The following is a 26,732-nucleotide window of genomic DNA, read 5'->3' as shown; positions in this document are numbered from 1 at the left end:
AACCATTGTCATCCTTAATGTGACAAAAGCCTGTCCTGCTAGGTCCCTAATGGAGAGAGAACCCCAACATGGGAAGGGGCAGCTAGATGGCAAGTTTCTCTCGTTTGGTCCCCTAACCACTGTTGCCACTTGTCACCCCCTTCTTGCTTCCCCACTGTTCCCTTAGTGCTGAGGAGCACAGATGGGACAAGGGTGGAGCATTTGAATAAGCATTTATTAGAGTCTTGGAGGGAAAAAAGGGAAATCAAACAGAGAGTAGCACACAACGCAATTATCTGAAGTTCAAGTGCAGCCTCATCCATAAACCCCTTATTGTCCGGGAAGGAATGGTGCAGAATACAAGCAAAATATATAAGCAGTATCTTTGAAGAGTGCATTGCTAAAGGACTTTACTTCAAGCCTGCAAATCCACAGGGTGTGGGAAATGTGGATGGAAACTCCAGCTTATGAATTTGTCCCTGTGAACAATCTGCTCATGTGGGACCATGGTATTAGATTCTCAGGACTCACCCTCTCCTGGTTGGAAAGGACATTCTATCTGGAGTTTCACCTTCCTGCCCACCTCTCTCCTTTTCAACAGCTTCTTGATCCTTCTGAACCTTTGCTATCCTCCCAAAGCCACACCTTCTCTTGTCATTCTTTGATCTGTCTGATTCCACGGCTGGATGGGGACAGATGAAGGTGCCCTTTGGATCTTAAGGTAGAGCAGGAGAGGGTCGGAGTCCTCAAAGTTAATAGTTTTCAGGATAATGCATCTGAAATGCAAGCATACCTTGCAAAATCAACATCCTGCTAACTGACCTTCTGTACTTATTATACTAAAATAATATCATAAAATAATATGTCTGCTTCTGTAATAGTCAGCCTCCCAAATGGCCCCCCATGACCTCAGCCTTCAGGATGGCTCCCCGGGAAACGGACTTTGGCCCAGTGGTTGGGGCGTCCGTCTACCATATGGGAGGTCCGCGGTTCAAACCCCGGGCCTCCTTGACCCGTGTGGAGCTGGCCATGCGCAGTGCGGATGCGCGCAAGGAGTGCCGTGCCACGCAAGGGTGTCCCCGCGTGGGGAAGCCCCACGCGCAAGGAGTGCGCCCGTGAGGAAAGCCGCCCAGCGTGAAAAGAAAGAGCAGCCTGCCCAGGAATGGCGCCGCCCACACTTCCCGAGCCGCTGATGACAACAGAAGTGGACAAAGAAACAAGACGCAGCAAATAGACACCAAGAACAGACAACCAGGGGAGGGGGGGAAAATAAATAAATAAATAAATCTTTAAAAAAAAAAAAAAAAAAAAAGGATGGCTCCCCATGATCCCAGCCTCCAGGAAGCACCCCCCCCCCCCCATGATCCCAGCCTCCTGATATTGCCTCCCTTGTGTTGTCCCTCCCACATTTGTGTAAGGTTGGTCTGCGGGGCCAAGAGAATACAGCAGAAGTGATGGAATGATGGAATGTCACTTCCAAGGCAAGGCTATGAAGGACATTTTGGCTTCTGCCTTGCACTGTCTAGGATCACTCTTTTTGGGGGAAACCAGCTGCCATGTCATAAGGACACTCAAGTGGCCTATGGAGAGGTCCATGTGTGGGAAACTGAGACCTCCTGCCCACAGCCATGCGAGCAACTCAGCTTGGCAGCAGCTCCTCCAGCTCCAGCCAACACCTTGACTGCTGTCCTGTGGGAGCTCCTGAGCCAGAATCACCCCCTCTAAGCCACTCCCAGATTCCTGAGCCTGTGTGTGATATAATAACTGCTCGTTAAGCAGCAGAATTTAGGAGTAATTTGTTACACAATAATAGATAACCGATGCAGCTTCTCAACTTTTGAGTTTCGTCACAATGACCCCCTCTTAGCACCAGAGCCTCAATATTTGCCAAGCTTGCAAAAGGATGGAAGGAGGTGATTTCAGGCAAAAAAAAAACCTCTCCCTCCACAAAAGTTCTGGCTCTACATTCAAGGTTCACAAGCCCTTCCATCCTAGTTCCAAGCCCACCCAGCACCAAGGCCCACATCTCAGCATTTTCCTCCTTAAAGTCTGAAGATGGTGAAGTCTAGAGATAGACAGGCATCCTTTTTCCTTCCTTCTTAAAGTCCATCTGCCTCGGTACTGTCTGAGAACCTCTTCCCTAGGTCATTGTTAATAGGAACATCATCATCTTCAAGTGAGGCCGCACCCATCACGTGTGTGACCTTACCCTGTGCGTCACAACACAACTGCGTAAGCCACAGCTCGTTAGAGAGAGCGCATATCCAGGCACAGGGAGGATATCCCAGAGAGCACCAGATATCTACTGGCAGGATGCTGATCGACCAGTTCTGCCGAGGACACAGCAACGGGGCCCCAAAGGCCAGCAGCAATGAGGGGAGGGTGGTGTTCCAGACACAGAAGGCAGCCAAGAGCCACCCCTGGACTATAGGTCACATGTCACAGAGAGGAGCCCTGGGGCCTTCCCCAGTCCTCTAGGACCAGCACAGTGATGGGAGGGTGAGATGGAGAAACATGGTGGGGGGAAGAAGCATTTGTGCAGAGGCATCTGGGGATTAGAAGGAGGGTGTGATAATTTAGAGCTGTAAGTACCCCCCCAAAAAAAAAAACATGCTTTTAAATTTAATGCATTCCTGTGAGTGTGAACCCAATGTTAGTAGACCTTTTGATGAGGTTATTTCAGTTAGGGTGTGGCCCACCTCGATCAGGATGGGTCTTAGTCCTACTACTGGAGTACTTTATAAAAGAATGCAATGCAGATGGAGAGAGAAAAATGCCACAGACCGAACAGCCAGAAACTGAAATCAACAGAACCTGGAAGAGAAGGGAGAGACCAGGAGATGCTACCAGGTCCCTTGCCACGTGACAAGCTAAGGACCAAGTGGCTACCAGCTCTAGAACGCCACTGTCTTTGGAGTGAAAGCATCATCCTGATGACACCTTGATTTGGACTTTCTTTTTGCCTCAAAACCAAAAGCGAATAAAGTCCTATTTTTTAAGCCAACCCACCGCACACTGTTTGTTCGAGCAGCCCAGGAAACTAAAAAGAAGACCCCCAGGAAGCTGGCATCACGGCTGTTCCACTGCCTCCCCGCGGCAGTCAGAGGCCATGGCAGCCTCCCAGCCTGTTTCACACGGGGATTCCTGCTGCCCCCAGGAGGAGCACGACCCCTGCCAGGCCCAGGTCTGAGGCCACTGCCAGGAGCCCCATTGCCCAGTGAAGACCAGAGAGGGCAGTAGCCAGGGCCCCCACGGGAGGCCCGTCAGTCACAGGGCTGCTCTCTGCCACCAAGGGCAAGGTCCCCAGTAGGGAGGAGCAAGATGGTGTGGCGATGGCCAGCACTCTCGCCAGAGAACAGTAAATGCAGCAGGGTGGCCCTCCCTTCCGTGCCCTCTGACTCCCAAAAAGAGGAGGTGGCCTCAGGGCCCCTGCTTAGACCTTCTGCTTCCATGGGCGACCCCAGCTCTTTGACACGCTTGTCCACCACGGGCTTCTCTTTCCCCCTCAGCATCTTCCTCGAAAGCGCCAATCCCTAGTGCCTGCTCTCCCCCCACGAGCTCATCCTTCAGACACAGGTGGGTGCCGACACAGGCCGCGCACTGTGCTCAGGCCAGGCGATATTGGCAGCTGCAGAACAAAGTCCCTCCCTCCAGGAGCTCACAGTCTCCTAAGACAGACAGAGAGGTGAACAGGTGGTTGTTGTACAGCAAGATACATGCTGGAGTGCTGATACGCCCAGGGAAAGTAAACTAACCCTGAGTCAAGGAGGGCTTCTCGGAAGAGGAGATGCATGAGTAGAGAAGTCACAATAATGGCTGGCATCCATCCGATGATTCCTATTAATATATGCCAGGCACTGGTCCGGGCACTTTGCATGTACTAAATCATCTACTCCTCTCAAGAACTCTATGACATATGCTTACCCCCATTTTACAGATAAGGAAACTGGAAACAGGAAGTAACTTAGCAAAGGCAAAGCTAGAACTTGAACCCAAACAGATCGGCTTGAGGGGAGCCCAACTATCTAATCTAGGGTTTCTCAACCTCAGCGCTACTGGCACTTGGGCCCAAATAAGTCTTTGTTGTGGGGAGCAGTGCTGTACATTGTAGGATGTTTAGCACATCCCTGGCTCTACGTTCTGGGTGCCAGGAGCTTCCCCCAAGTGGGAACAACCAAAAAAAATGCCTATAGACATCACCAGCTTGCCCCCAGGGGACAATTCACCCCAGGATGAGAGGCATTAACCTAACCATTGTGCTATTCTACCTCCCTAAGCAAAGTAATTTATTTAGTGCTTGCCACATGCCAGGTGTTCTCCTAGGCAATTAATCCTCACAAAAACTATTATCCTCATCCTTGTCCTACAGGTGAGGATGTTTAGAGGCACAGAGGAGTCATACAAGCTGCATCTGCATGCTAGTGCCTGGATTTAGACGTGGAGACTCTGGCTTGAGAGCCCAGACCTTCAACCACTCTGCTGTGCTGCCTTTGGTTTTCTAACGACTGAAGAAAGCACAGTCGGCCAGGGCGTCACACGCGCAAAACCAAGGCATGTTTGGGGAACTGTAAGAGCATCAGTGTGGTGGGACACATATGTGACGGGACAGAACAGAGTGGGGCTAGGAAGGCGAGCAGGACATGAAAGAAGAACATGCCGGGATGGACAAGTAGCTTGGCCATCATCTTTGGATCACAGGGGGCCGTCACTGCAAGGTTTTAAACTGTGAAGAGGCATGGTCTATTGGCACTTAGACAGCAGGCAGAGTAGGGTGTGAGGGCTTAGAGCGGCAGGCCGGCCGCTGACACTCCTTGGTGGTTGAGTTAGCCCTGACCAGATACCCTTGACCCATAGAAATCAAGACCCTACCTAGCAGGCTTAGACACCTCGGGGGTGCGGGAGTATGCGGGACAGACCCAAGCCGTGTTAGGCTCGCTCCTATCTTTAAATCTCTGCTCTGTCCACATCTCTGCTGGACTTGAAGGACAGAGGAGTGTGGGGCCCAGCCCAGCTGACTCGGACCTCCCCAGCCCCCAGCTGCCCTCCAGCCTGCTCCTGATGTCACCTGGTGTTCCCCGGCATTACCTGATGCTGCGCCCAGGGCAAGGTGGCCAAGGATGAGAACAGGGAACTTCAGGGAGTAATCATAGTCCCTGCCGCCCCAGCCCCCTGAGCCCGGGGTCGCCCGTGGCTCTTTGGATTCCAGTAGAGAGCAAGCTCCTTGCTAAACAAGTCTGATGAGAGCTTCAATAAAATCCTCCCTGGCTGCTGAAAGCCCAGGCCCCGCCTTCCCCAGGCAGGACGGCAGGGGGCAGCACCAACGGGAATTTCAAAAAACAAAACCTAATAACAAGCCGAACTCCCTAAGTTTGTTGACACACTTCCGGCACTCACACTCACGCGCTCCCTCTGTCCCTCCCTCCGGCTGCCTCGGCTCTTCCCCTCCTCAGTGAATGTGAAACAAATTTCAGTGGCTGCACAGACCTAGAGGCAGGCTGAGAAGGGCGAAGTGAGGCCCCGTGGAGCTGGAGATGGGGGAGAGTTGAGGCAGTGAGATATCAGTTTATCTTTCAACAGAAACCCACATTCATTCCTGGTAATTGGAGCGCCCTGTCCTTTTTCACTCGGTCCCCCATGGTTGAAAGGATCTGGGCCTGGCCTAAATTTATAGCCTAGAACAAAATGTTTTCTTCGATGACAACGTGGGTTAAAGATGCCTCCAGAGCCCATGACTAATATCACTGGGGGGACTGCATCCTTCTAATCTTGCCTGACTTAGAAAAGTACCATCTGGCCATAATCGTAATATTAAATACATTATTTATAATGATTAAATAACATTACAGAATTTTTACTCAACAGAGAAACATTTTTTAAATCATCTGTAAGCTCTCCACTCTAATATCGAACAATAATTTTGGATTTTTCTCATGGATGATTTCTAGTTTTGTGAATATAGAATACAGTACGCTTACAATTTTGCAGCTTGCTTCCTTTACTTACCTTGCAGAGATCCCGGTCCTCTTACCTCTGCTGGGAGCCTGAACGTAGAGCAGAAGTGGCTTTTGCCCTTCAGGGGGTCACACTTGGGTGTGGAAAAGGGAATAGTCAATGATCGAAAGTTGCAAATAAGGTGACAAATTTGGCCTTACACTGCCCCGGTTTTAGTGCTGAAAATTCCACCTCTGGGGAAACCCCTCGGTCCCAGACAAATGGGGACAGTTGATCACCCTATTAGAAACAAGTCCCTCAAATTAATTCTCTTTAACACTCAGAATCCCCTTTTAACTTATTTGTCGGCCTTTTAGCTATCTCTCTTTGCCTTAGTTTTGTGTGTGTGGTTGCTCTAGGACAGCTGTTCTCAAACGGTATACTCTTAAACATGGTTGGAAAAAGAGCTTTTGTTTATTGGGTTATATCTACTAATATTCACTCTATTAGAAATTAAAACTGATAAAAATTTAAAGCACAAAGGTATGCAAGCACATGTTCCATCAGCCTTCAGGGAGACTGTCATCACAGGTCACATTGCCTCTGGAAAACCACTGTCCATGCGTTAGAGAATGAGAGTGAAGTAAATAGCATGTCGGTGTTGTTTTAGAAATAATTTTGACCTCACAGACCCCCTGAATGGATCTCAGGGACCCCTAGGACCTCCTCACTGCTGCTCTGGGAATTACATACAGTATACATCCTTAACTTATCAACCTTCTTAGAGTTAATATTTTACTACTTCATATAAAGTGAAGGAAACTTAGTGCCAAACGAGTACACTTAAGCTACAGTTTCCATATGTGTTACATTTACATGTTATAAACCCTATAGTGCAATGTTAACATTTTTACTTTAAACAGTTACAAATAGTTTAAAGAAATTAAAAAGAAAAACATGTGTTTTATATTTACCAGCAAATTTACCATTTCCCTTTATTGCGTCCTGTAGCTCTGCTCTTCCAGTGGTTTCCTATCCCTTCGGTCTGAAGAACTTCCGGTACCAGATCTCATAGTGCGGGTCTGCTGATGACAAATCCTCTTGGTTTTCTTTTATCTGAAAATCACTTATATCACCTTTATTTTTTTTTCCTTCATTGTTTGTTGTTTCACTATCTCCTGGCCTGCATTTTGTTTTGCTAATTTTTACATGGTAACATATATACAACATAATATGTCCTATAGACCTGCAATTGTTTTCGATGAGAAAACAGTGACATTCAAAATATTCTCCATATGCAATGTGTCCTTTTTTTTCTGGCTGCATTCAAGATTTTCTCTTTATCTTTGGTTGTTAGAAGTTTTTAGAAGTTTAGAAGTCTATGATGTGCTCAGGTATGCTTTTTTTTCTTTTTCTTTTTCTTTTTTCGCCACTTTAATCATTTTTAAGTGTAAAATTCAATGACATTAATTACTTTTATGATGTTGACCTACCATTACCAAAACTATTTCTTCACCCAAAATAGACGTGTTTTCTTATTTTTTATTTTTAATTCTACTTTGGATTTTCTGAGCTTTGGGAATTTGAATATTTATGTTTTTGAGCAAGGTTGGGAAATTTTCAGCAATTATTTCTTCAAATATTTTTTCTGTCTTGTTCTGTCTTTCCTCCTCTTCTGGGACTCCAAGAACATATACATTAGAAGTTGTGATATTGTCTCACAGGTCCCCAAGTTTCTGCTCATTTTTTCCAATTTTTTCTCCCTTCTTCAGATTGGATCATTTCTATTTGTCTATCTTCCTGTTCTCTTTCTTTTTTCATCTCTATTCTGCTGTTATCCACATCCAGTGACTTTTTATTTCATATTTTACATCTTTCAGTTCTAGAATGTATATTTGGTTCTTTTTTACAGTTTCTATTTCTCTGCCAATATTTCCTGTCTTTTTTATTCATTATGAGCATTTTTTTCTTTACATCCTTGAAGATAGTCATAATGGCTGAGGCAGTTTGGCATAGGGAAAAAGATAAGACGAGTCACAGCTGAGACCCAGCAGAAAATGGGGCCATGAGGCCCCACCCGGAAATGCCCTGAGGAAAAACCACTACTAAGAACAAAGCTGGACAGACCCTGCGGAGACCCTAGTCATGAGTTCCCATTTGGAACTCTCCAAGGTCAAGGGGAAGCCCCAGATAACTGCAAACAGGCATCCCCATTGGTCCTGGATAACTCCAAACAAAAGGCCTCATCATTGGTCCCCTAAGAGCTAACAAGTGGGGATCACAAGGCAAACAATCAGAACAGCGAATAGCTGGGACCCCTCCCCAACATTAGGAAGGGGGAGGAGGAAAGGCCTCAAAAAGGACCCCACAGGCAAGTCTCACCCTGTAAGCACACCCGCACACTTGTCTGGGGTTGTATACTATCTTTTCTTGTTTTTGGGTTTTTTTTTAAAGATTTATTTTATATTTCTCTCCCTGTCTCCCCCTTGTCTGCTCTCTGTCCATTCACTGTGTGTTCTTTGTCCACTTGCATTATCCGGCAGCACTGGGAAACTGCATCTCTTTTTTGTTACATCATCTTGATGTGTCAGCTCTCCGTGTGTGTGGCGCCACTCCTAAGCGGGCTGCGCATTTTTCACACGGGGAGGCTCTCCTTGCAGGTGCAGTCCTTGCACGTGGGGCTCCCCTATGCGGGGGACACCCCTGCATGGCAGGGCACTCCTTGCGCATGGCAGCACTGCCTGTGGGCCAGCTTATCATATGCATCAGGAGGCCCTGGGGATTGAACCCTGGACCCTCCGTATGGTAGACGGACACTCTAGCAGTTGAGCCTAATCTGCTTCCCTCTTGTTTCTTAATAAACTCTACTCCCTTGCTTACCCTGTGGCATGTCCTTAAATTCCCTTATGCAACATAGCCAAGAAAGTAGAAGCCCAGAACCCAGGGTGTTCTGCTAACATAGCTGCTTTAAAAGCCTTTTATGCTGACTCAAATGTCTGAGTCATTTTAGGGGTGGTCTTTGTTGCTTGTCTTTTCTCTTGCTAATGATTTGTGTCTTAATGCTTCTTCATATTTTGAGTAATATTTATTGTACCTTCAATATTATGATTGCTACATTATAAACACTGTGGATTCTGTAACATTCCTCCAAAGAGTATTGGTGTGTTTTTTTTAAAAGCAGGCAGTCAACTTACAACTCAGATCTAGTTCAGTTCTTTTGGGCTAAGCTGCTTAGAATCTGTTCCAGCCATGCACTGTTTGGGGACCATTCAGAGATTTGGAAAGAGTTTATATGAGGAATTCTGTGCTATGCCCTTCCCAGGATTGCCCTTGCCCTGGTTCTTTAAGCCAGTAAGACCTTGGATCTCATCTGAGTTCCAGACAGCCCAAGCTGTGTTTAAAACAGGCTTTCCTCAAGCTAAAGTCATTTTTAAAAGGCAAGAAACTCACCCCCACGTTATTCTCTTCATTTAAATGTCAGCTCTCCTGCAATAGATACCTGTTTTTGTTCCGTCTCCAAAGCCTTCAGTATTTGTGTTTTATATTTTACCCAGAGTTTATAGTTGTTATCTGTGGGAGGATTAGACAGACAGGCTCTGACTCTACAATAACTGGAAGCAGATAAGATGTGTCTGGAAAAATATATATAAACTGCAAGGCATTCCACACATGTGGTTTTGTTTTTTGCTTAGTCCATCAATATTCATTGAGTCCATCACAGTACTATGCACTGTTTGGAAGGTGAGGAACAGGAGGCAGAAATTTCTGAGACACTCAAGTAGCTTACAGGCTGGTTATGAAGTCAGCACCACGCAGTAAGAGAATAACACACCTGTAGAGCCAGAGCTCAGGGAGATGTTTCAGAAGCTCAGTGCTGTAGCCCCACAGCCTCTCCTGGTATCTCCTGTGCTATCAATTAAGGGAAAGGTGCTTGTTCTCCCCCAGACCTGCTCCCTTCCTCAAGGCTCCAGAGCCCAAGGCACCCTCCCCCTCCCCATCTCCTTGCTCCCAGATGTGAGCAAGTGTGGCATGGCAGACAAGGTAGACTTGATCCCAAGGCTATACCTGGGAAATTGCATCTGTCTGACCATCACTGTCCTGCCATCCCCTTGTAGCTGTGGCCTGTGCTTCTCCTGAACCTTTAACCTGGAGCCACCAAATATCCAGAATCCAAAACGTAGAACCCTGCTTGGGTCTGTGACTTGCTACATTTGCAAGAAGCTTTATTACTACATGCAAAGTGGAGGAGACAATCGATTCTTCTACGAGAGGAGTGTGTGTGTGTGTGTGTGTGTAGAATGTAAGCTCTGCGAAGACAGGGATTTCCAGTTGCTTTCCGACGACTATACTAACACCTAGAACATGGGCACACGGTAGGCATCCATAAATATTTGTTGAATAAATGAATATATGTGTGTTTATGCATGGAGGCATGCCCCAGGGTCTGAATGGTAAGTTTTTCTTTGACCTGAGACAGTAAAGGGAGCTGGAACAAACATCCAGTCACCCAACCACATGAGGAACTCCCTCTATAACAATCCAGCCGCCATGCAAATTATTTCATGCAGGGAAGCATCTCAGCTTCAAGCCCCCAGACTTTGGGGATGGGTTTTTGACAGCACGGGCTTCCCACTGTTTGACCACAGCAGAATGAAGGCAGAAGCTAGTCCACTGCGCTAGGTTTCTTTTCCACGCCATTAGTTACTGCTCTGGAGACTCTTCCCTGCCCTCTCTTTGGCCACCCTGGCAGGGCAGAAGCCAGAGGGCTCATCTGGGGATGTTTCCCATCCTCTTTCTCAGACAGATCTCAGAACTTTGGGATGAGCCCACCACCCTCCCACCTTTCTGAACTGCTACACTGAGATGACCACTCTTTTCAAGTACTGGAGAAGAATGGAGGCTCTGCTTACAATGGAGAGGGAGGGAGCAGAGATGTGTTGATGAGCATGACCTGTACCCCATTCCCAGGGAGTCTCTCTTTGCTGCTAATGGGGGCCTGGAGAACAAGGCTCAGGGCACAGAGCTGCCCCAGAATGTTCCAGGTAACCAGGCTCAGGCTGGGCTACTAACCACAGCAATGGGTGATGGTGACAGGGGCTGGCAAGGAGGGAGGTCTTCCAGCACAGTCACAACATTGAAGTAGTCATATGATAGCAGGACCATACCACTAGGATGACCATGTAACTTATCACCCAAACCAAAATACCTCTGCGAGGAAAGGGGGCACTATTAAAATTACACTTGGTACAACCAGTGTAAACCGGGACTGCTCCAGCCAAACTGAGTCATAGATGACCCCCAAGAGGTGTTCTGGAAGATCTGGTAAAGTTACTCCATCAAAGCTACAAGGAAAGGGAGAGTTAGCAACCCTCGCAGGTAAGACTGTCCTGCTAGACTGTCAGAGTCACTCGGGAAGGGGAAGACAATGATGGAGAGGCAGAAGCACTTCTGCCTCCAGAAATTTCTTCAAATTAAGTGATCATGGCGGGGATGAAAATAAATACAGACGCCGTCCAGTGTTGTGAGGGCTTGTAGGTTGGTTAGGTGGGTGTGATGAAGGAAGAGCTGTGCTGAAGCCAACAGTGGTTGACCCAGTGCCTCTTCCTTCCAGGGCAGATGCGTGGGGGCTCACACCGTGGCCCTTTTATTCATGGACCTTTTTACCTGGGCGCCCTGGGCTTTTACTGGCAGATGTCCAGAGGAGGCTTCCTCTTCTGGGGCTCCATTTGCCTTCCTTCCCCTGCTACAACTGGCAAGAAGTGGCCCAGCCTGGACGGATTCCCTCCCCGTGGGCCAAAGAGGTCCATATTCAGCCACATAACTTGCTCTGACATCCAATGAGAAGTCAGAATTTCCGACATCACCTGTATCTCGAGATTTCCAGCACAGGGCAGATTACTCTGCAGAGTAGAACGGTGGAGCCCAGGCACATGACGCAGGCACACTCTGCTCGCCTTCATCCAGGGTCCTCTCTCTACCACCTCATTTCCATGAAGTCACCTCATTTCCTGCAGCCTCTGCGTGACCATCCTCCTCTCCCTGGCAAGCACATGGCCTGGAACCGAAGAACGGAGGTAGAGACATCCAGAGACAAAGGCAACATCGATAGAGAACCAGAGGCATAAGGAGATGCAAGTATTTTTTTTAATATTTATTTCTCTATTTCATTTTTCTTTATTTATCACCCCCCTCCCCCAGAGGTTTCCTTCGTCTGTCTGCTCATTGTTTTGCTTGCCTTCTCCAGGACACACCGGGAATCAAACCCGGGACCTCCCACATGGGAGGTGAGTGCCCAATGGTCTGAGCCACACCCGCGCCCAGTAGGCTGTGGCGTCTGCTGGCTTGTGGCATCTGCTCGTTGCAACAGGGACAGCATCGAGCTCATTGTGAGCAAGTATTCTTTTTAACGGAGAAATTAAAAACATGGGTAGCCAGCATGGCCCTAAGAACTTTCTTCCAGCTTTTCCTGTAAGTTAAGTCTGGATGTGGATAAAAGGTTAATACGGTGTCAGCAATATCAAGCACCAACTTGGGTAAAAACTATCTCCAGTATTTCAGCTGTCCCCAAGTCAGATAGCAGATAGTGTCTACACTAGAGTTTTAAAACAGGACACACTGAAAATTGCTACATTTCCAGTAACTTCCTGCCCCTCCTGCCAACTGCAGCTTTCCCCAGCCACAGCTCTGTTCCCTAGCTTGGGCCATCCTTCTCAGGTGCCCTAGAATGAAAAGACCTGTCTTCTAATTGTAGATGAAAAACATTATGCGTCTCATATCTCATTTGTTAACTTTCTCTTTTCTTTTGTGCCCTTTAACTTTCTCAGATGTGCTTATTTTTCCTGCTAAATACTCCCTAATAAAATTCTGGTGCTTGGTTTTGAAAAGCAAGCCCCACAAATACTGGCAAAAGAACTCTCAGGAAGATGAGCAGACTATGCTTGCTTGCCCTTATTCTACAGTTGCAGAATCAGACAGGATTCTGCTTCATAAAGTTGATTCTGGTAGAGTGGTGACTCGGGAACACTCAGCCTCACTGGTGGGAAAATGCATAATTCTGTTCTGTTATGTTTAATATCATCCTTGAAGGTGTAATTTGTACAAATGAATCTTTTAAGACACTTAGATTTCAGAAATTATTACTACACTCCCAGTGAAATTAATGATAAACCCCCAAAGTCTGCAACTCTAGTTGGTTGTTGATAACTTATGGCTCTGAAAATAATAGTTAAATTAATCTCTTCATTTTCCAAAAAGTAGAAATGCCTGTGTGTTTGTTGTTTGTTCGTTAGACCAGGAGAATATCTTTGGTATTCTCTTCTCCTCCTTTCTAGCATAAAGGTAAAATCCCATTACTCTGTTCAACTCTTCTTTCAAACAAAGAGTTTGAGAGTCTTTGATTATTTAGATGAGCAGGACGAATCAGTGCCCTGTGAGCTGCCAGGAATGACAGAAGCGAGCCAGGTGGGAACGGCGGGGAAAGGAAAGGGAAGTGGTAAGACCCCGAGTTCAGGGAGCTCAGAGGGGGCTTTGCCGGTGGCCTGTGCCAGCCCTTCCCTGGGTGTTGTCTCCTGCTGCTGTGACAAGCACCACACATGGGCTGGTTTAGCGACAGGAGTTTACTGGCTGGCGGTTTCGGAGGCTGGAAGGCTCGCTGCCCCCCCTCCCCGGGTCGGTGGTGTTTGGCTGCCGACAGTCCTGGGGGCCTTAGCTTTCCCAGCCCATGGCCACATCCTCTCCTTTCTCTTCTGGGATCCCCTGAGTTCCAGCTTCTCCCTGTGGCTCTCTCGTCAGAAGGCCTTGGTAGGACTGAAGCCCAACCCATTCACCTGGCTGCACCCTCACTAAAACAGCACCTGCAAAAGCTCCTGTTGCCCGTGGCTCACACCACAGGACCAGGGTTGGCACCTGAGCCTGCCTCCTGTGGGGGGCTTGATGCAACCAAGGCACATACCGTGCCATGCAAACACAGCTTCTGGGGTATTTGGGCTCCCATCCTCCATCGCATCCCTAAGATTTGGAAGGGAATAAGAATTCCCAAGCCCAATAGGAAGCTGTCTACTCAGGTCGGAGGCTCCCCAGGCAGATGGAGCAGCGTGATGCTTAAAGGGTAGCACCAGGCAGAACCGAAGTTTGGATGGAGGAGGAGAGCAAGAAACAAAGGTCTAGAGAAAAAGAAAGGGTGGAGTTACGGGATAAGGAAGGGAAGGGTAAGGAGAGGGAGAACACAGCACCTGGGACCTGAGCCCTGTGCTGTGAGCCTGACGAAGATGTCACCCGATGAAATGGGGCCAGAGGGTCGGCCTTTCAGGCTAAGGAGGCAGGGAGGATGCTCTGGGAAGGAAAATACCCAAGTGACCTTGAGCAGGGGCCAGGTCACTTGGGAAGGTGGTGACCCAGAGAGAGCCAAAAAGGAGTTTTTCATTGCTGCTAAAGTAAATATTTAATTTTCATAAATTTATTTAGTAAAATATTTATTGCTGTTACAGAAGCACACCATTGTTTAACATCTTTTGTATCTTTATATTTTCTACTCTGTTATTAGACACCTGAGTTGCAACTGTACGTGCTGTGTTGCCTTCTAGGCGGTGGGGGAAGGATCCTGCAGGAGAAGGGGAAGAGGGAAAAGTCGGGTCCCAAAGGGTGGTCGCAGAAAGGCAGTGAGCAAAGTGATAGTGGGGTGGAGAGAGGTAAGGGTGGGGAGGGGGCGGGAAGAAAGGAAGAAGGTAGCGAAGGATTATTTCTACCCGTATATTCAAAATTCAGCCGCACAGGTCTCACGCTGGCTTAGGCGCGGGCGGCCTCAGTCATCAGCGATGGCGAGCGAAGGAGCCATCGAGGCTCAGCCTCGGGGGAGTGGGTGGTCTGGTCTAGTGGACTGTTTGGGGGTGCCCCTAGGTTTCCCAAAGAGCCTCCTGAGCGAAGAGGTGGGCCAGGGAGCGCTGGAGAGGGCACCTCGGTCCTTGAGGTCAGTGGCTCGGGGAGTAGAACTCAGCTAAAGCTCCAGGAGTTAGGGCTCCTGAGCCCCAGCCCGCAGGCCTTCCAGGGGGGCTACGTCCACGCCCAGGGCCGGCCCCCAGGGGCCCCCAAGCAGGCAGAATCCTCCCCACCCCTGCCCGCCCCTCACTCCTGCCCTCCCCATTCAGAGTGCCCTAGGCCGGTGCTGCGGGCAGCAGGGACCCCCCCCGGGCAGCGCCCTGGTCAGAGGGAGTCTGTGTCCAGGTTCCGCACAGGTGCCTCCTTGGAGGACAGGGCCGGCCCCCTCCACAAGGGCTTCCTGGCCCTCTACCAAGCCGTGGGTGACCGTCCCCCGGGGGTGCAGGGAGGACAGCCTCTACCCCTCTCCCCGCCAGGTCCTTGGGTATCTGCCTAAGGAAGCTGGAGTGACAGCCGGCGCAGGGGGCTCAACCCAGCCCCTGCCCGAGCCCTGACCTGCGGTACGAGCGGCCTCCAGGAGCTGAGGGCAGGCTTCAAAAGGCTCCCTGAGTGCCCCCACCCCTGCTTGGTGAGGAGAGAGAGGGAAGCAGAAGCTCCAGTTCACATGCCACCAACTTCAATGTCTACAAGACACAAGCAGGTAACCCAAGTGAGGGGAGACCTGGGGGGAGAGGTGCTGCCCGTGACTGGCAGCAGCCGTCCCTCGCCGGGCGCCGTCCTAGCAAGTGTGATATGTGGACACGGCAAACATTAGTTCTAAATGGTGTCAGAGAGTCAAGATTGAGCTCTGCGGGTCGATTCGGGAGAGGTGGGCTATTTCTCATTCAGACAGCAGGTGGCGCCCAACCCAGATGATTAGGAAAAGGGAACTCAGGGATTTCTTAACTCATTTCCAGTAACTTCCTCCCCCACGGGCCTTCTCCAGCCCCACCTCCTGTGCCCTGGCCCAGGCCAAGTTCACTTCCAGGTCCCAGATCCCTGGTCCCAGAGCAGGTGCACACTATCTGGAGAAGCCCCCGCTGCATGGCAAGCTGCCCAGGCACAATGTGAGTGTGCTCGCTGGAGAGGCCTGGAAGGGAGGGGAAGATGGGACACACACACACACACACACACACACACACACGCACACACGAGGGGACCTGGGATTTGCCTGTCGCCTCAGGCAGCCTCCCTGGGCCTGTGACAGGAACAAAAGCCTGAATCAGGAAATTAACGTATTAAATGTCCCTCCCTTTTGCCACCGTTGCTCCCTCAGATCATACTAGGGGGGTGAGGAGGGGTTATCTGCCAAAGGAGAAAAGAAGCTTCTTCCTGTGGGTCGAGAATTTTCAGGAAAATTGACCTAGAGCTCAGGCTGAGTAGAAGGCTGAAGGGGGTTGAGGCAAGGAAGGGGCCATAAAGAGGTAGGGGCCCGGCCCCTGCCTTCGCAAAGCTGCTCCATGCCTCTCGCCTGCCCCAACTCCTCACATCTCCACAGGCCCCAGGCCATAGCTGTGTGGCTCATCTCCCCCTTGCCCTCTCCCAGGTGGTGGCTCTTCCTCTGGGGAGCCCTCCAGGTTTGCCCCACGTGGAGCAGAGTCCTCCTGGCCAGGCGGCTACCCCAGACGCTGATGCCTCCCCGGTATCCGGAGCCATATCTCAAAGGCCAGGAGTGCGCCGCTGACATCCGGGCTCCGGAGGGCCTCGCCGTGAAGCTGGTCTTCCAGGACTTCGACCTGGAGCCGTCCCCGCACTGTGAGCGGGACTCTGTCACAGTGAGCCGGAGGAGAGTCCCGGAGAGACCCTGGGGAGGGAGCCCCGGGCTGGGAGCCATCCAGGGGCAGTGGGGAGGGGGTTGGCCCTGACCCCAAGGGAGGAGAGGAAGGATGAAGAGCCCAGGTCAGGGGCGTTGGGGCCCATCTGACCTGGGGGGCCTTGGCCTGCCCCACTGCCCAGCCTTCCACCAGCACCTCTGTCCGTGGCTACCGTCTGGGGACCACAGAGCAAAGGAGACTTAGAAAGGGACACGCAGATCCTGCAAGTCCAGAGGGAAAGGGCAGGGACTCACACGTCAGTCCTTAAAAGTATAGCACCGAGTATTTGTTGATACCTGGTCAAGAAGCTGGGCATATAGCATATGGATTAGAGTGGACTTATTGATATTCTATTCATTAACTATTTTGATTAGTAATCGAAGAAAATGTGGCATTGGTGTGGAGAAAGTGGCCATGGTGGCTGCTGGGTGTGGGGAATGGGAGGAAGAGATGAGATGTGGAGGCGTTTTCGGGACTTGGAGTTGTCCTGGGTGATGCTGCAGGGACAGTTACCAGACATTGTATGTCCTCCCATGGCCCACTGAATGGAACATGGGAGAGTGTGGGCTATGATGTGGACCATTGACCATGAGGTGCAGCGGTGCTCAGAGATGTATTCACCAAATGCAGTGAATGTCTCATGATGATGGAGGAGATTGTTGCTATGGGGGGAAGAGGAGGGTGAGGGGGGTGGGGAGTATATGGGGACCTCATATTTTTTTAATGTAATATTAAAAAAATAAAGACAAAAAAAAAAAGAAACTGGGCATAAAGAATAACAAAAGATCAGGTAACTGTTCACCTTTACCTTCGAAAAGCGATCACAAGACTTCTTATGACAAGGGCTTTATTCAGAATAGCTTTAGAAACACATACATCATTTAAGAGTTCTAGAAGGCTTGTAATGAAAACCTGCAGTCCCCCAACCTGCTCCTCCCCACCCATGATTGAGCGACCCAGGGGAAATCATTTGCAATTCATGCAGCTGTTTCACTAGGATTACTTTCATATGTCTAAATAAGGTGCTTATTCTATTTTTAATTTTTCACTTTTTAGATATCTACTAACCTCCAACTATAAACGATGAGACTATTTTTATCTCTCTTAGCCCATCACCACCCACATTTCCCCTCCCCCATCCTCTCAATTTATTGATAGCATCAATTTTAGTTAAATCTGTATCCGTTGTTTACATTGTTAATGACTGTAAAATATTCACAGCTCAGCATGTGGCATACATTAATTATATTTTCTTTCTTCTCCAACCTTCGGTTTTCCCAGAAGTCAATAATTACACAGAGTGCTTTGGGGTTTTTTTGGTTTGTTTTTGTTTGAATTGATTTTTAGTTTGCTGAGTTCTCTCTGTAACTAATCTCTCCAAACCGTTAGCTGGGAGTGTAAATCTCCTCCCAACATATCCAAGCACAATCTCAGTCTGTTGGTCCTCCTTTTTATTGGCGACATCTTGCCTGAAGACCTCAGGTTCCCTTCTTCGGTCTAAGTTCTTTACTCTCTAAGCCTTCACACATTCTGGGATTTCCCTTCTCTCTCATTCTAGGGATTTCCTTTACCTCTTCTGTGTTAGACTTGAATCCAGTGTCTTTCTCCTTCTTGGTTATGCCCTCATTTTGCAGGAACACATTCTCCAGTAGCTTCTTCAGAAAGGGTACGTGAAAGTCAATTTTAGACTATCTTACATACACCAAAATGTCTGAGGTCTACCCTCACAGTTGAATAGGTTGTAATCTCTCAGAATTTTGATGTCATGTCTTCTAGTTTTAGTGTTGTTAAGAAGTCTGATTCATTATGATTCCTGATCCTTAGGCTTTCCCTCTCTAGAACTTTTGGAGTATTTTTCTTATCCCCAATATTCTGATCCTTCATTATGATATGCCTTGATTTGAATCATTTTGCATTCATTATGTTTAGCTCTTTTAATCTGGTCCTTCAATTCTGGTACTTTCTTGTATTATTTCTTTAATTTTAATTCTTTATCTTCTCTTTCTGTAATGCCTATAATTTAGCTGTTGTATGCTCTAGACTGATTCTCTAGCTTTGTATCTGTTCTGTCCTATTTTCCATCTTTGTCTTTTTGTTCTATTTTATGGGAAATTTCCTCATCTTTAAATCCCAATTTTTCAATTAATGTTTCATCTCTCCTAAATATTTCTTATTCCTAGGAGCTCATTTTTATTTCTAGGTGTGGCTTTTTTGTACAATATTGTACTTGTTTCACAAAGGCAATATCTACTCTTTTCCCTCTGTGGATATTAATTATTTTGGGATTATTTTTCATTGTTTCTTTATTCCCTGTATTATCTGTGCTTCACCCAAGTTCCTTTTTATTGTTGGTTTTGTTTGTATCTCTGCTTTTCATGTTAGAGCCTTTCCTGCAGTGTCTGATAAGACTTGACTATCCATTCAGTGCATGAAGAGTGATGCACTAAAACACTAATTGGAAGCTCTTCATGGATAACTGAAATTTGTTAAATGGTAAGTTTGAAAATAGGGTTATCAACGAAGTGACCTAGATGTGCTATTGGAGGCCTCCTGTTTCTCAGTATGTAGAAGGGTTTTTCTTTGGGGACAGCCTGTTTCCCCAGAGAGAAGCCCTCTAGTCTCCCTCACAGAGTCGTGAGCGCTCTGGTAAACACGCAGTGAAGGGGTTGGGGATAGGGAGTTGCAAGTCCCTGCTTGATGTGTAAATTCCCCTTAATCCCTCTATTTCTGGCCTTCCCCCTCTAGGTCAAGTGTGCCTGAAGACTCCAAGACCAGGGTTTCTGGCTCAAGCTCAGGTCTTCTGCCAGGCGGAATCAAAAGCATTGCCTGGCTGCACAGGGTGGACAGGAGGTCTTGGGCTCGGAGGGCCCCCTACACAGGCTTTCTGCCCGTCCTCCTCCAGGCAGCCTTTCCCTCATCTGCCTTCTTAGGGCTTCTTGGGTCCTGCAATTCCTGAGCCCTTCCAGGGCTCTGAAACGAGAACCTCTTTGCTCCCACCTTGCAGGCTCTGGTTGCTGCTTGCTTGCTCACCTCCACCCCACTTCCAAACTCCTGTTGCCATCTCTCATCGACTGCACTTCCTCTCTCTCTATCGTGTACCCTCTCATCCCTATCGTGTCACATTAGTGGGATTTGAGATGGATGAGGAGAGACAGGCTGGCATTTGCTGCTTCAGATTAAACTGGACCTCGGGTCTCTACCTGACTCAATCCCGCCTGTGTCTGCTGAACCCCTGCCGTGAGTCCTGTTCCTGTTGGCCGTGGGAAATTTCAATCCCAGCCTGACTCCTCCCTTGTCATAGAGAGGGTCCAAGCTCTGAAATAGGGCCCCTCCCTCCTCTCCATTGCCACAGCAAGTCACATACACCTCGAATGCAGAATTCAACACATTGTAGTCCCTCGAACTTCATTTTTTTTCTTATCATTATCCTAGCACAATATCTCACACTTGAAATATCATCACTAAAATTTGTTGAAGGAATAAATGAAAAAAAGGAACAAAAGCCAAACTTGCCATGTATGCATGACACACAACAGAATGAATTTTTAATAAGTAGGTATTGAGTATTATAGAGCTGCCATAGGATATTACATTGTCCCAGCTGCAAGAGGTCTCCAGACCATCCCACAGGAGGTCTCGTTTTATAGGTGGGAGTCTGAGATGTGGGGCAGTTAGATTCCCCATGTCCCACAGGGAGTCAGGAGCAAAGTCTGGAATCTGACATGGATCTTATGACTCTCAGTCCTGTGTTCATTCTACCTTCTTATGAGATACCTAGATGATTTTATTTAAGTAACAATTCATGTGGAGGGGTTTACAACCACGTAGATCAGTAAACGACAGTTTCCTTTATCAAACACTTCTTCCTCAAGTGGGACGCCTCTTAAATGTGGGGAGTTACACTGGGATGTGCCCGGGCAAGGCATTTGGGGTGATTGAGAAATTTTCTTCATGCCAACTTTTACCCAGTTAGCTCAATCACAGTGAGACGGGTTTGATAGAATCTTAAAGGAATTTGAGGTTTGGGAAGAATGAGGGAATGAAGAGCCAGCAAGAACCCAGGATATCTGGGTCAATATTAAAGTCTGAAATAAAATGATCTGAGCTGTGTACCCAGAATAGAGATTAATCATGAAGCACGGGCTGGGGAACTTCTTCCAAGTGGCCCTTCCTTGGGTCTAGGAGCCTAGGGGAAGGGATTTGAGCAAGGGCCAGGCACTAGAAGGGAATGAAACAGAGACAGCCTGTTTTAAGAACTTGCCATGTTAAGCAGCTATAGCCAATGTGTCCATCCTCTGTGCATTTTGTGTCCTGCGAGTCCCACACATCGTGAGGGCTTCATTTAAGGTTCATGGGGTAAGAGGAGGGATATCCCAAAAGCAGGAGAATGGGAAAGGTCAGCAACCCCAGGGGCTCGGTCTTTGTAGGAGGGTTGTCTTGCTTTGCAGATGATGGCTATAGAAATTAACTCAGAGGAGTGGATGGTGACAACAGGGAGGCCAGAGAAGGCCATGGGAGGGATTTCTATCTGTCCATTTGTGGACTCAAAAGCTGTGCTGCAACGGGCCCCATGTTGAGCATCAAGAAATCAAGGGTGAGCAAAACAGACATGGGCCCTGCCTTCCTAGAGCTTACACTCGAGTGGACTTTTGGGGGAACCATGGGGTTCCCAAGGAGCTTCTTGAAATAAGGTAAAGAGGGGGGCTCTACGAGATAATTATGGTGGGCTAAAGAGATATTCTAGATATGTGGTCATGTCTAGAAGAAACTTGGAGCTTGGTGGAGCAGGGAGCTACGTGAGGAAGGCTCCACGGGTGTAGCTTCTGAGCCCCAGCCCGCGCAGGCCTTCCAAGGGGGCTGCATCCACGCCCAGGGCCAGACCCCAGGGGCCCTCAGGGAGGCAGAATTCACCCCACCCCTGCCCACCCCTCACTCCTGCCTCCCCATTCAGATCACAGCCAGTGAGACCACCCTAGGCCGGTTCTGTGGGCAGCAGGGACCCCCGCTGGGCAGCGCCCCTGGTCAGAGGGAGTTTGTGTCCTTGGACGGCAGGTTGCAGCTGACATTCCACACAGGTGCCTCCTCGGAGGACAGGGCCAGCACCCTCCACAAGGGCTTCCTGGCCCTCTACCAAGCCGTGGGTGAGTGTTCCCCGGGAGTGCAGGGAGGACGGCCCTACCCCTCTCCTACCGGGTCTCTGGGTATCTGCCTAAGGAAGCTTTAGTGACAGCCAGGGCTGGGGGCTCAGGGTCACCAGGCCCCTCCCACCCCACCCAGCCCTGACCTGCTGGACAAGCAGCCCCGTGGTAGGGGCGGCCACTGCCCAGCTCCAGCAGGTTGTTTCCAAGCAGGCATGCAAGCCCACTGTTGGCAGAGCACCTAATTTTTCAAGAGAAACCTAAAATCCGGATCTTCAAGTGAAATGGTAGATTTTCAAATGGTGACTCCGGTTTTTGAAAGATAATGCATGCTTGTGATAAAAATTTCCCGAAGAAAGGCACTTTGGTAAAAAGTAATTGTTTCTCTGATCTCTGATCTTTAATCCCTGGGTTACCCTCTCCAGAAACAACCCCGTTTTCCATTTCCTGAATATTCTCCCAATGACACTTTATGCCATTCAAATAAATATTGCATTTGTGTGTGTGTTGTGCTCTATACACAATGTTCTAAACTTGGCGTTTTTCACTCAGTGATACATCTTACAGATCATTTCTTATAGTGTGGTTACCATTGCCTCATTCCTTTCAGGAGATACTGAGGAATGAACCCAGGATCTCATACATGGGAAGCAGGCGCTCAACCACTGAGCTACATCCGTTCCCCAACTTCATTCTTTTTTTAAATTTTTTATTCCCCTCCCCCTTGCAACTTGCTTGCTGTCTGCTCTCTGTGTCCATACGCTGTGCATTCTTCTGTGTGACTGTATTATTTTTATTTATCCCCACCCCTTGAGGCTTGCTTGTTGTTTTGTTCTCTGCGTCCATTTGCTGCGCGCTTTTCTGTGTTTTCGCTTGTCTCCGTTTTTTGTCATTGTTGCGTCACCGCGCTGAGTCGGCTCTCCAGGGCGCTTGCGGGCCAGCGGCACTCCCCGCAGCACGCGGACGAGCCTGCCTTCACAAGGAGGCCTCTAACTAGTGAAGAATAGCTCAAACTGAAGGAAGGGGGAAAAATAAGTACTGTGCAAGCCAAACTAAATACGGCCATGGGCCGTGTTTGCCAGTTTGCTAGTCTGGTCCGTGTGCTGTCGCCCTCTAGCTCTGAACAACAGTCAGCCCATGAGCCAGGCCAGCGGGGGCTCTGAGGCCATCAGTGCACCTGCAGGCAGCCCCTCGGAGGCCCACTGTCAGGAGCCCTATTACCAGGCAGTGCCCGCAGGTGAGTCCCCACCAGCCGACGCGCCCCCTCCTGTGTGCCTCACTCCTACTCCAAGGGGCCTGACTGTCTGCTCATCCTGTCCTCCTCTCGCTCCTCAGGGACACTCACCTGCGCAGCTCCGGGCACCTGGAAGGACGCACAGGGGAGAGTGGAGGTTCCCCAGTGTGTGCCTGGTGAGTCTTGACCTCCCCACGGCCTTGCTGCTGGCCACGTCCCAGACAAGCCTCCCCTGCAGCTGGGGTCCCTGGGGATGGAGGAGTGGGCAAGGGCCAGGGAGGGCGCAAGGACAGCCTTGGGAGAGAAAGGGGGACAAAGGCAGAAGGCGAGAGGGGAAAAGGGAACTAAGAAGAGGAGAGGTGGGGCGCTTGTCCCTTACTCCTCGAGAGCCAATAGACACCTGAGAAAGTTAAAGCAAGAAGTTAATCAGATGTCAAAGTGAAGGAGGAAGGAGGCCAGGCGTGCGGAGAAGAGCTGAGAAAAGCAAACCCTTTCTGTTTGGTCTCTGCCCCCAATAGCTCTCTCCCTACTGAGATATCACAGTGCAAATTCCACAAGTCTTTAAATCCTTCTTTTTTTCTTCATGCAAGCATTGCCTTCTTACCCCATCTGAGTGAATTTTACTCCTGGTCCACAGAAAGCTGGCGGCTTGGAGTACACTGGGAGTGGGCTGGAGATTGGGTGGTTGTGGGAGATGTTGTAAATGAGGAAATGGCAAAAGAAACAGAGGCCCTGAAGAGGAGCTCTGCTTGCTGCCTGATTTTGCCCAGGGATGGTCCCAAGTATAACGGAGTGACTTAAAGGTGGGCGAGGAGCAGGAAGGAGAGCCCAGCAGGGCCAGCCCCCAGCACACCCCACGGCACCATCCTGAGCGCCAGGATGTGCACCCAGCACCCTCTGAGCTGACTTACTGCTCACGTCTGTCCATCCGCATCAGCGTAGGGTCCTTCCCACCCCGGGCAGGCCGGCGCCTGGGACCTCCTTCCCGCACCCTCCGGCACTTCGGGGTAAATGCATGCAGTGCAGCTGCTGACTTTTCGCCCTTCCCTCTCCTCTCTGCCAGTGTGCGGACGGCCCGTCACCCCCCTCGCCCAGAGCCAGGAGGCCCGCGGCTCTCTCAGAGCCGAGCCGGGCAGCTTCCCCTGGCAGGCCTTGACCAACATCCACGGGCGCGCCGGCGGGGCCCTGCTGGGCGACCGGTGGGTCCTCACGGCCGCCCACACCCTCTACCCCAAGGACCACGTCTCCCAGGGGAGGAATCTAAGCGTGGGTGTGTTCCTGGGCCACACGCACGCGGAGGAGATGATCAAGCTGGGAAGCCACCCTGTGCGCCGCGTGGCCGTGCACCCCGACTACCGCCAGCACGAGCCCGGCGACTTCGACGGGGACATCGCCCTGCTGGAGCTGGAAAAGAGCGTGCCCCTGGGCGCCCACCTCCTCCCGGTGTGTCTGCCCAGCAGCGAGACCCAGTACCGCCGCGGCACGTGGGGCTACGTCAGCGGGTTCGGCGTGGAGAACGGCCGGTTCGCGCCCGAGCTGAAATACTTCAGGCTGCCGGTAGCGCCGAGGAAAGCCTGCGAGGCCTGGCTCCGCGAGCGCGGGAGGACCGAGGTGTTTTCCGAGAATATGTTCTGTGTGGGGGAGACGACGCGGCGGCAGGGCGTCTGCCAGGGGGACAGTGGTGGCGCCTTCGTGGTGTGGGACGACCTGGCGCGTCGCTGGGTGGCCACGGGCATCGTCTCCTGGGGCATCGGGTGTGGCAAGGGGTATGACTTCTACACCAAAGTGCTCAACTACGTGGACTGGATCAGGGCGGTGATGGAGGGGACCGACTGAGCCCGGGGGGTGCCTAGGCAGGGACAGCCAGCCCCGTGGCCCCAGGGCGAGCCCTTGACCTTGTCATCGAGGGACACCGCTCCCCCTGAAAAGACCAACTCTTTTCAATCAAGTAAGAACTTGATGTGATTTACGGTAAAATAAAATACAGCTGTTCAAAGGAAACAGAATACCAGAAAAAAGAAAAGAGAGCAAACTTGCTAACCACAAGGGTCAAGTCAGCTGTGTGATTCAAGGGCAGCTATATCTTTGAAAAACAGCAGGATGCAAAGTTGTCCATACATGTGAACGCTTCTGATTTTTAAACCTATGCACAGTACAAAAGACTAAAAATACCCTCAAAACATTACAGAGAGGTTGTTTTAGGTGGAATAATTTGGTCTGGTTTATTTTCCATGCTCTTTTCTATTTGCCAAAATTTATGGAATGAGCATGTATAATTTGTACTGAAAAATTATATGAGCGTCTCTCTGTCAAGGCAAAATAAAATATAAATAAATTGTGTGTGTGTGTGTGTGTGAGATCTCCACAGAGGGAAACCAATCGTAACTTTAGGTTCCTAGAATCAAATCCTAAGAGGAATGAACAATAGAACCATGTCCTAATACCACGTTTAATACAAATGCAGGAAAGAGCAAGGTGGCTCAAGCCATTGGGCACTTCCCTGCCACACGGGAGGTTGCAGGTTTGGTTCCTGGTGCCTCCTAAAAAGAAGACGAGCACACAACAAACAGATACAGAGAGCAGACAGCGAGTGCAAACAACAAGGGAGGTGGGGGAGAAATAAATGAAAATAAATCTTTAAAAAAATGCAAGAGCAATCTTTAATATGGCTGTTTCTTCTCTCTGTTCTCAGTGTAAGTCAAGGGATTAAACGTGTAAGAAAAGGTTATTTTGAGTGTGGGGGCAGAGTGGGGGAAGGCTGGCCTGAGCTAATGAGGGGCAGGCTTGTCACTTTCTAGTGACATGACACCGGGACAGAACTCAGGACCCCTGGCATAGATGGGGTCTTCTGCTAAGACTTACTTTTTGGACCTCTGCCTCCTCAACTGCCACCTCTGCCACCCTGTCCCCTTTATGAACACACACACACATTCAGCAGTCAGGATGCTAACATGCAATTTGCTAGACAAGACTCCCCTTCCTTCGGTCTCCTGAGCTAGTCCTGACCCTTCCCCGTATCTTTTGTCTTTTCCGACCTGGCAAGGCCAGTCGGGGTCAGCCCTGCCCCTGGATTCCTTCCTCAGCTCGGACACACGAGCCTGCAGGTAGAAGCCTCCAGCCCTCCGGGGGCCTGCCCTTGACCGCGGTCAGGGCTGCCTTGCCTGGTCACTGCATAGCCAAAACTGCCCCTTGGCAGGTCCTTGCCATTCATGCCTGGGAGAGTGGGTGGCACACAATAGGTCGCCTATAAGCGGATGAACACGGGGGTGGGCGGGTGGAGAGGCAGATGGGCTGGTCCCACTGAGAAACAAGCAGGCAGCCTTCAGAGGCGTAAGAAGAAGCCGAGGTCTGCTCTGCCTCCAGGCCTCCTGGTGGGAACAAGTGTCATCGAGTATATGGAGGCCTGGCGGGCTGGCCTAGGAGGGCTCCCAGAAGGAGCAAAGTTTAAAAACAGGACCATAAGGCCTGGAGGGCAGCAGAGACAGGAGCCCCTGCTTCCTTGCAGGGGCTTGGCTGAGTGCTTTGGGTCCACACCAGGCCTTTGCTTAGGTAGCCCTGATGCTCTTGGGGGCTCAGACTCCTGCCAGATGCTGAGGACAAGAGGGCGTTTCTATCCCTCCTCAGCTGCCATGGCTTCTCCAAGAGTCAAGCCTGCAGGCTGAGCTCACCCAGGCGGGGAGGTCTCACAGCAGACCCGGGTGCTGCTCAGGATTGCTGTGTTGC

At 49.8% G+C, this 26,732-nt stretch overlaps 2 protein-coding genes across 4 annotated transcripts in view; one reads left to right on the top strand and one right to left on the bottom strand.

Annotated features, from left to right (window-relative positions):
• The window catches only part of CLSTN3 (calsyntenin 3), a 42,268-nt gene extending 36,958 nt beyond the window's left edge, over positions 1 to 5,310 (bottom strand). Inside the window, exon 1 of the mRNA XM_071210155.1 lies at positions 5,065 to 5,310. The gene's annotated coding sequence lies outside the window, so the exon portion shown is untranslated. The remainder of the gene's footprint in view (positions 1 to 5,064) is intronic.
• Positions 5,311 to 15,768: 10,458 nt separating this feature from the next.
• C1RL (complement C1r subcomponent like) lies at positions 15,769 to 25,349 on the top strand. 3 transcript variants are annotated; one of them, XM_004468141.4, is made up of 6 exons: positions 15,769 to 15,890; positions 16,370 to 16,598; positions 21,589 to 21,778; positions 22,893 to 23,012; positions 23,111 to 23,185; positions 24,246 to 25,349. In XM_004468141.4, exons 1-6 carry the CDS (start codon positions 15,868 to 15,870, stop codon positions 24,779 to 24,781), a joined length of 1,173 nt encoding a protein of 390 aa, XP_004468198.1. In that variant the 5' UTR covers positions 15,769 to 15,867; the 3' UTR covers positions 24,782 to 25,349. The 3 variants fall into 3 exon arrangements, with proteins under 3 accessions (XP_004468198.1, XP_004468197.2, XP_023447387.2); XM_004468140.4 differs by having other exon boundaries at positions 24,073 to 25,349; XM_023591619.3 differs by lacking the exon at positions 21,589 to 21,778 and having other exon boundaries at positions 16,370 to 16,578; positions 24,073 to 25,349.
• The last annotated feature ends 1,383 nt before the right edge of the window (positions 25,350 to 26,732 follow it).

Source organism: Dasypus novemcinctus, chromosome 20 (genome assembly GCF_030445035.2).
Source record: "Dasypus novemcinctus isolate mDasNov1 chromosome 20, mDasNov1.1.hap2, whole genome shotgun sequence".
Classification (NCBI taxonomy): Eukaryota; Metazoa; Chordata; class Mammalia; order Cingulata; family Dasypodidae; genus Dasypus; species Dasypus novemcinctus.
The sequence above is the reverse complement of the archived record's forward strand: the minus strand, read 5'-3'. Positions and strand labels throughout refer to the sequence as shown.

Excerpts from the sequence above, each read along its gene's own strand:
- C1RL (XM_004468140.4), top strand. The coding sequence starts at position 15,868 with ATGGCAAGCTGCCCAGGCACAAT. Across the intron at positions 15,891-16,369 it reads GCAAGCTGCCCAGGCACAAT|GTGGTGGCTCTTCCTCTGGG; the intron begins GTGAGTGTGCTC and ends GCCCTCTCCCAG. Across the intron at positions 16,599-21,588 it reads GTGAGCGGGACTCTGTCACA|ATCACAGCCAGTGAGACCAC; the intron begins GTGAGCCGGAGG and ends CTCCCCATTCAG.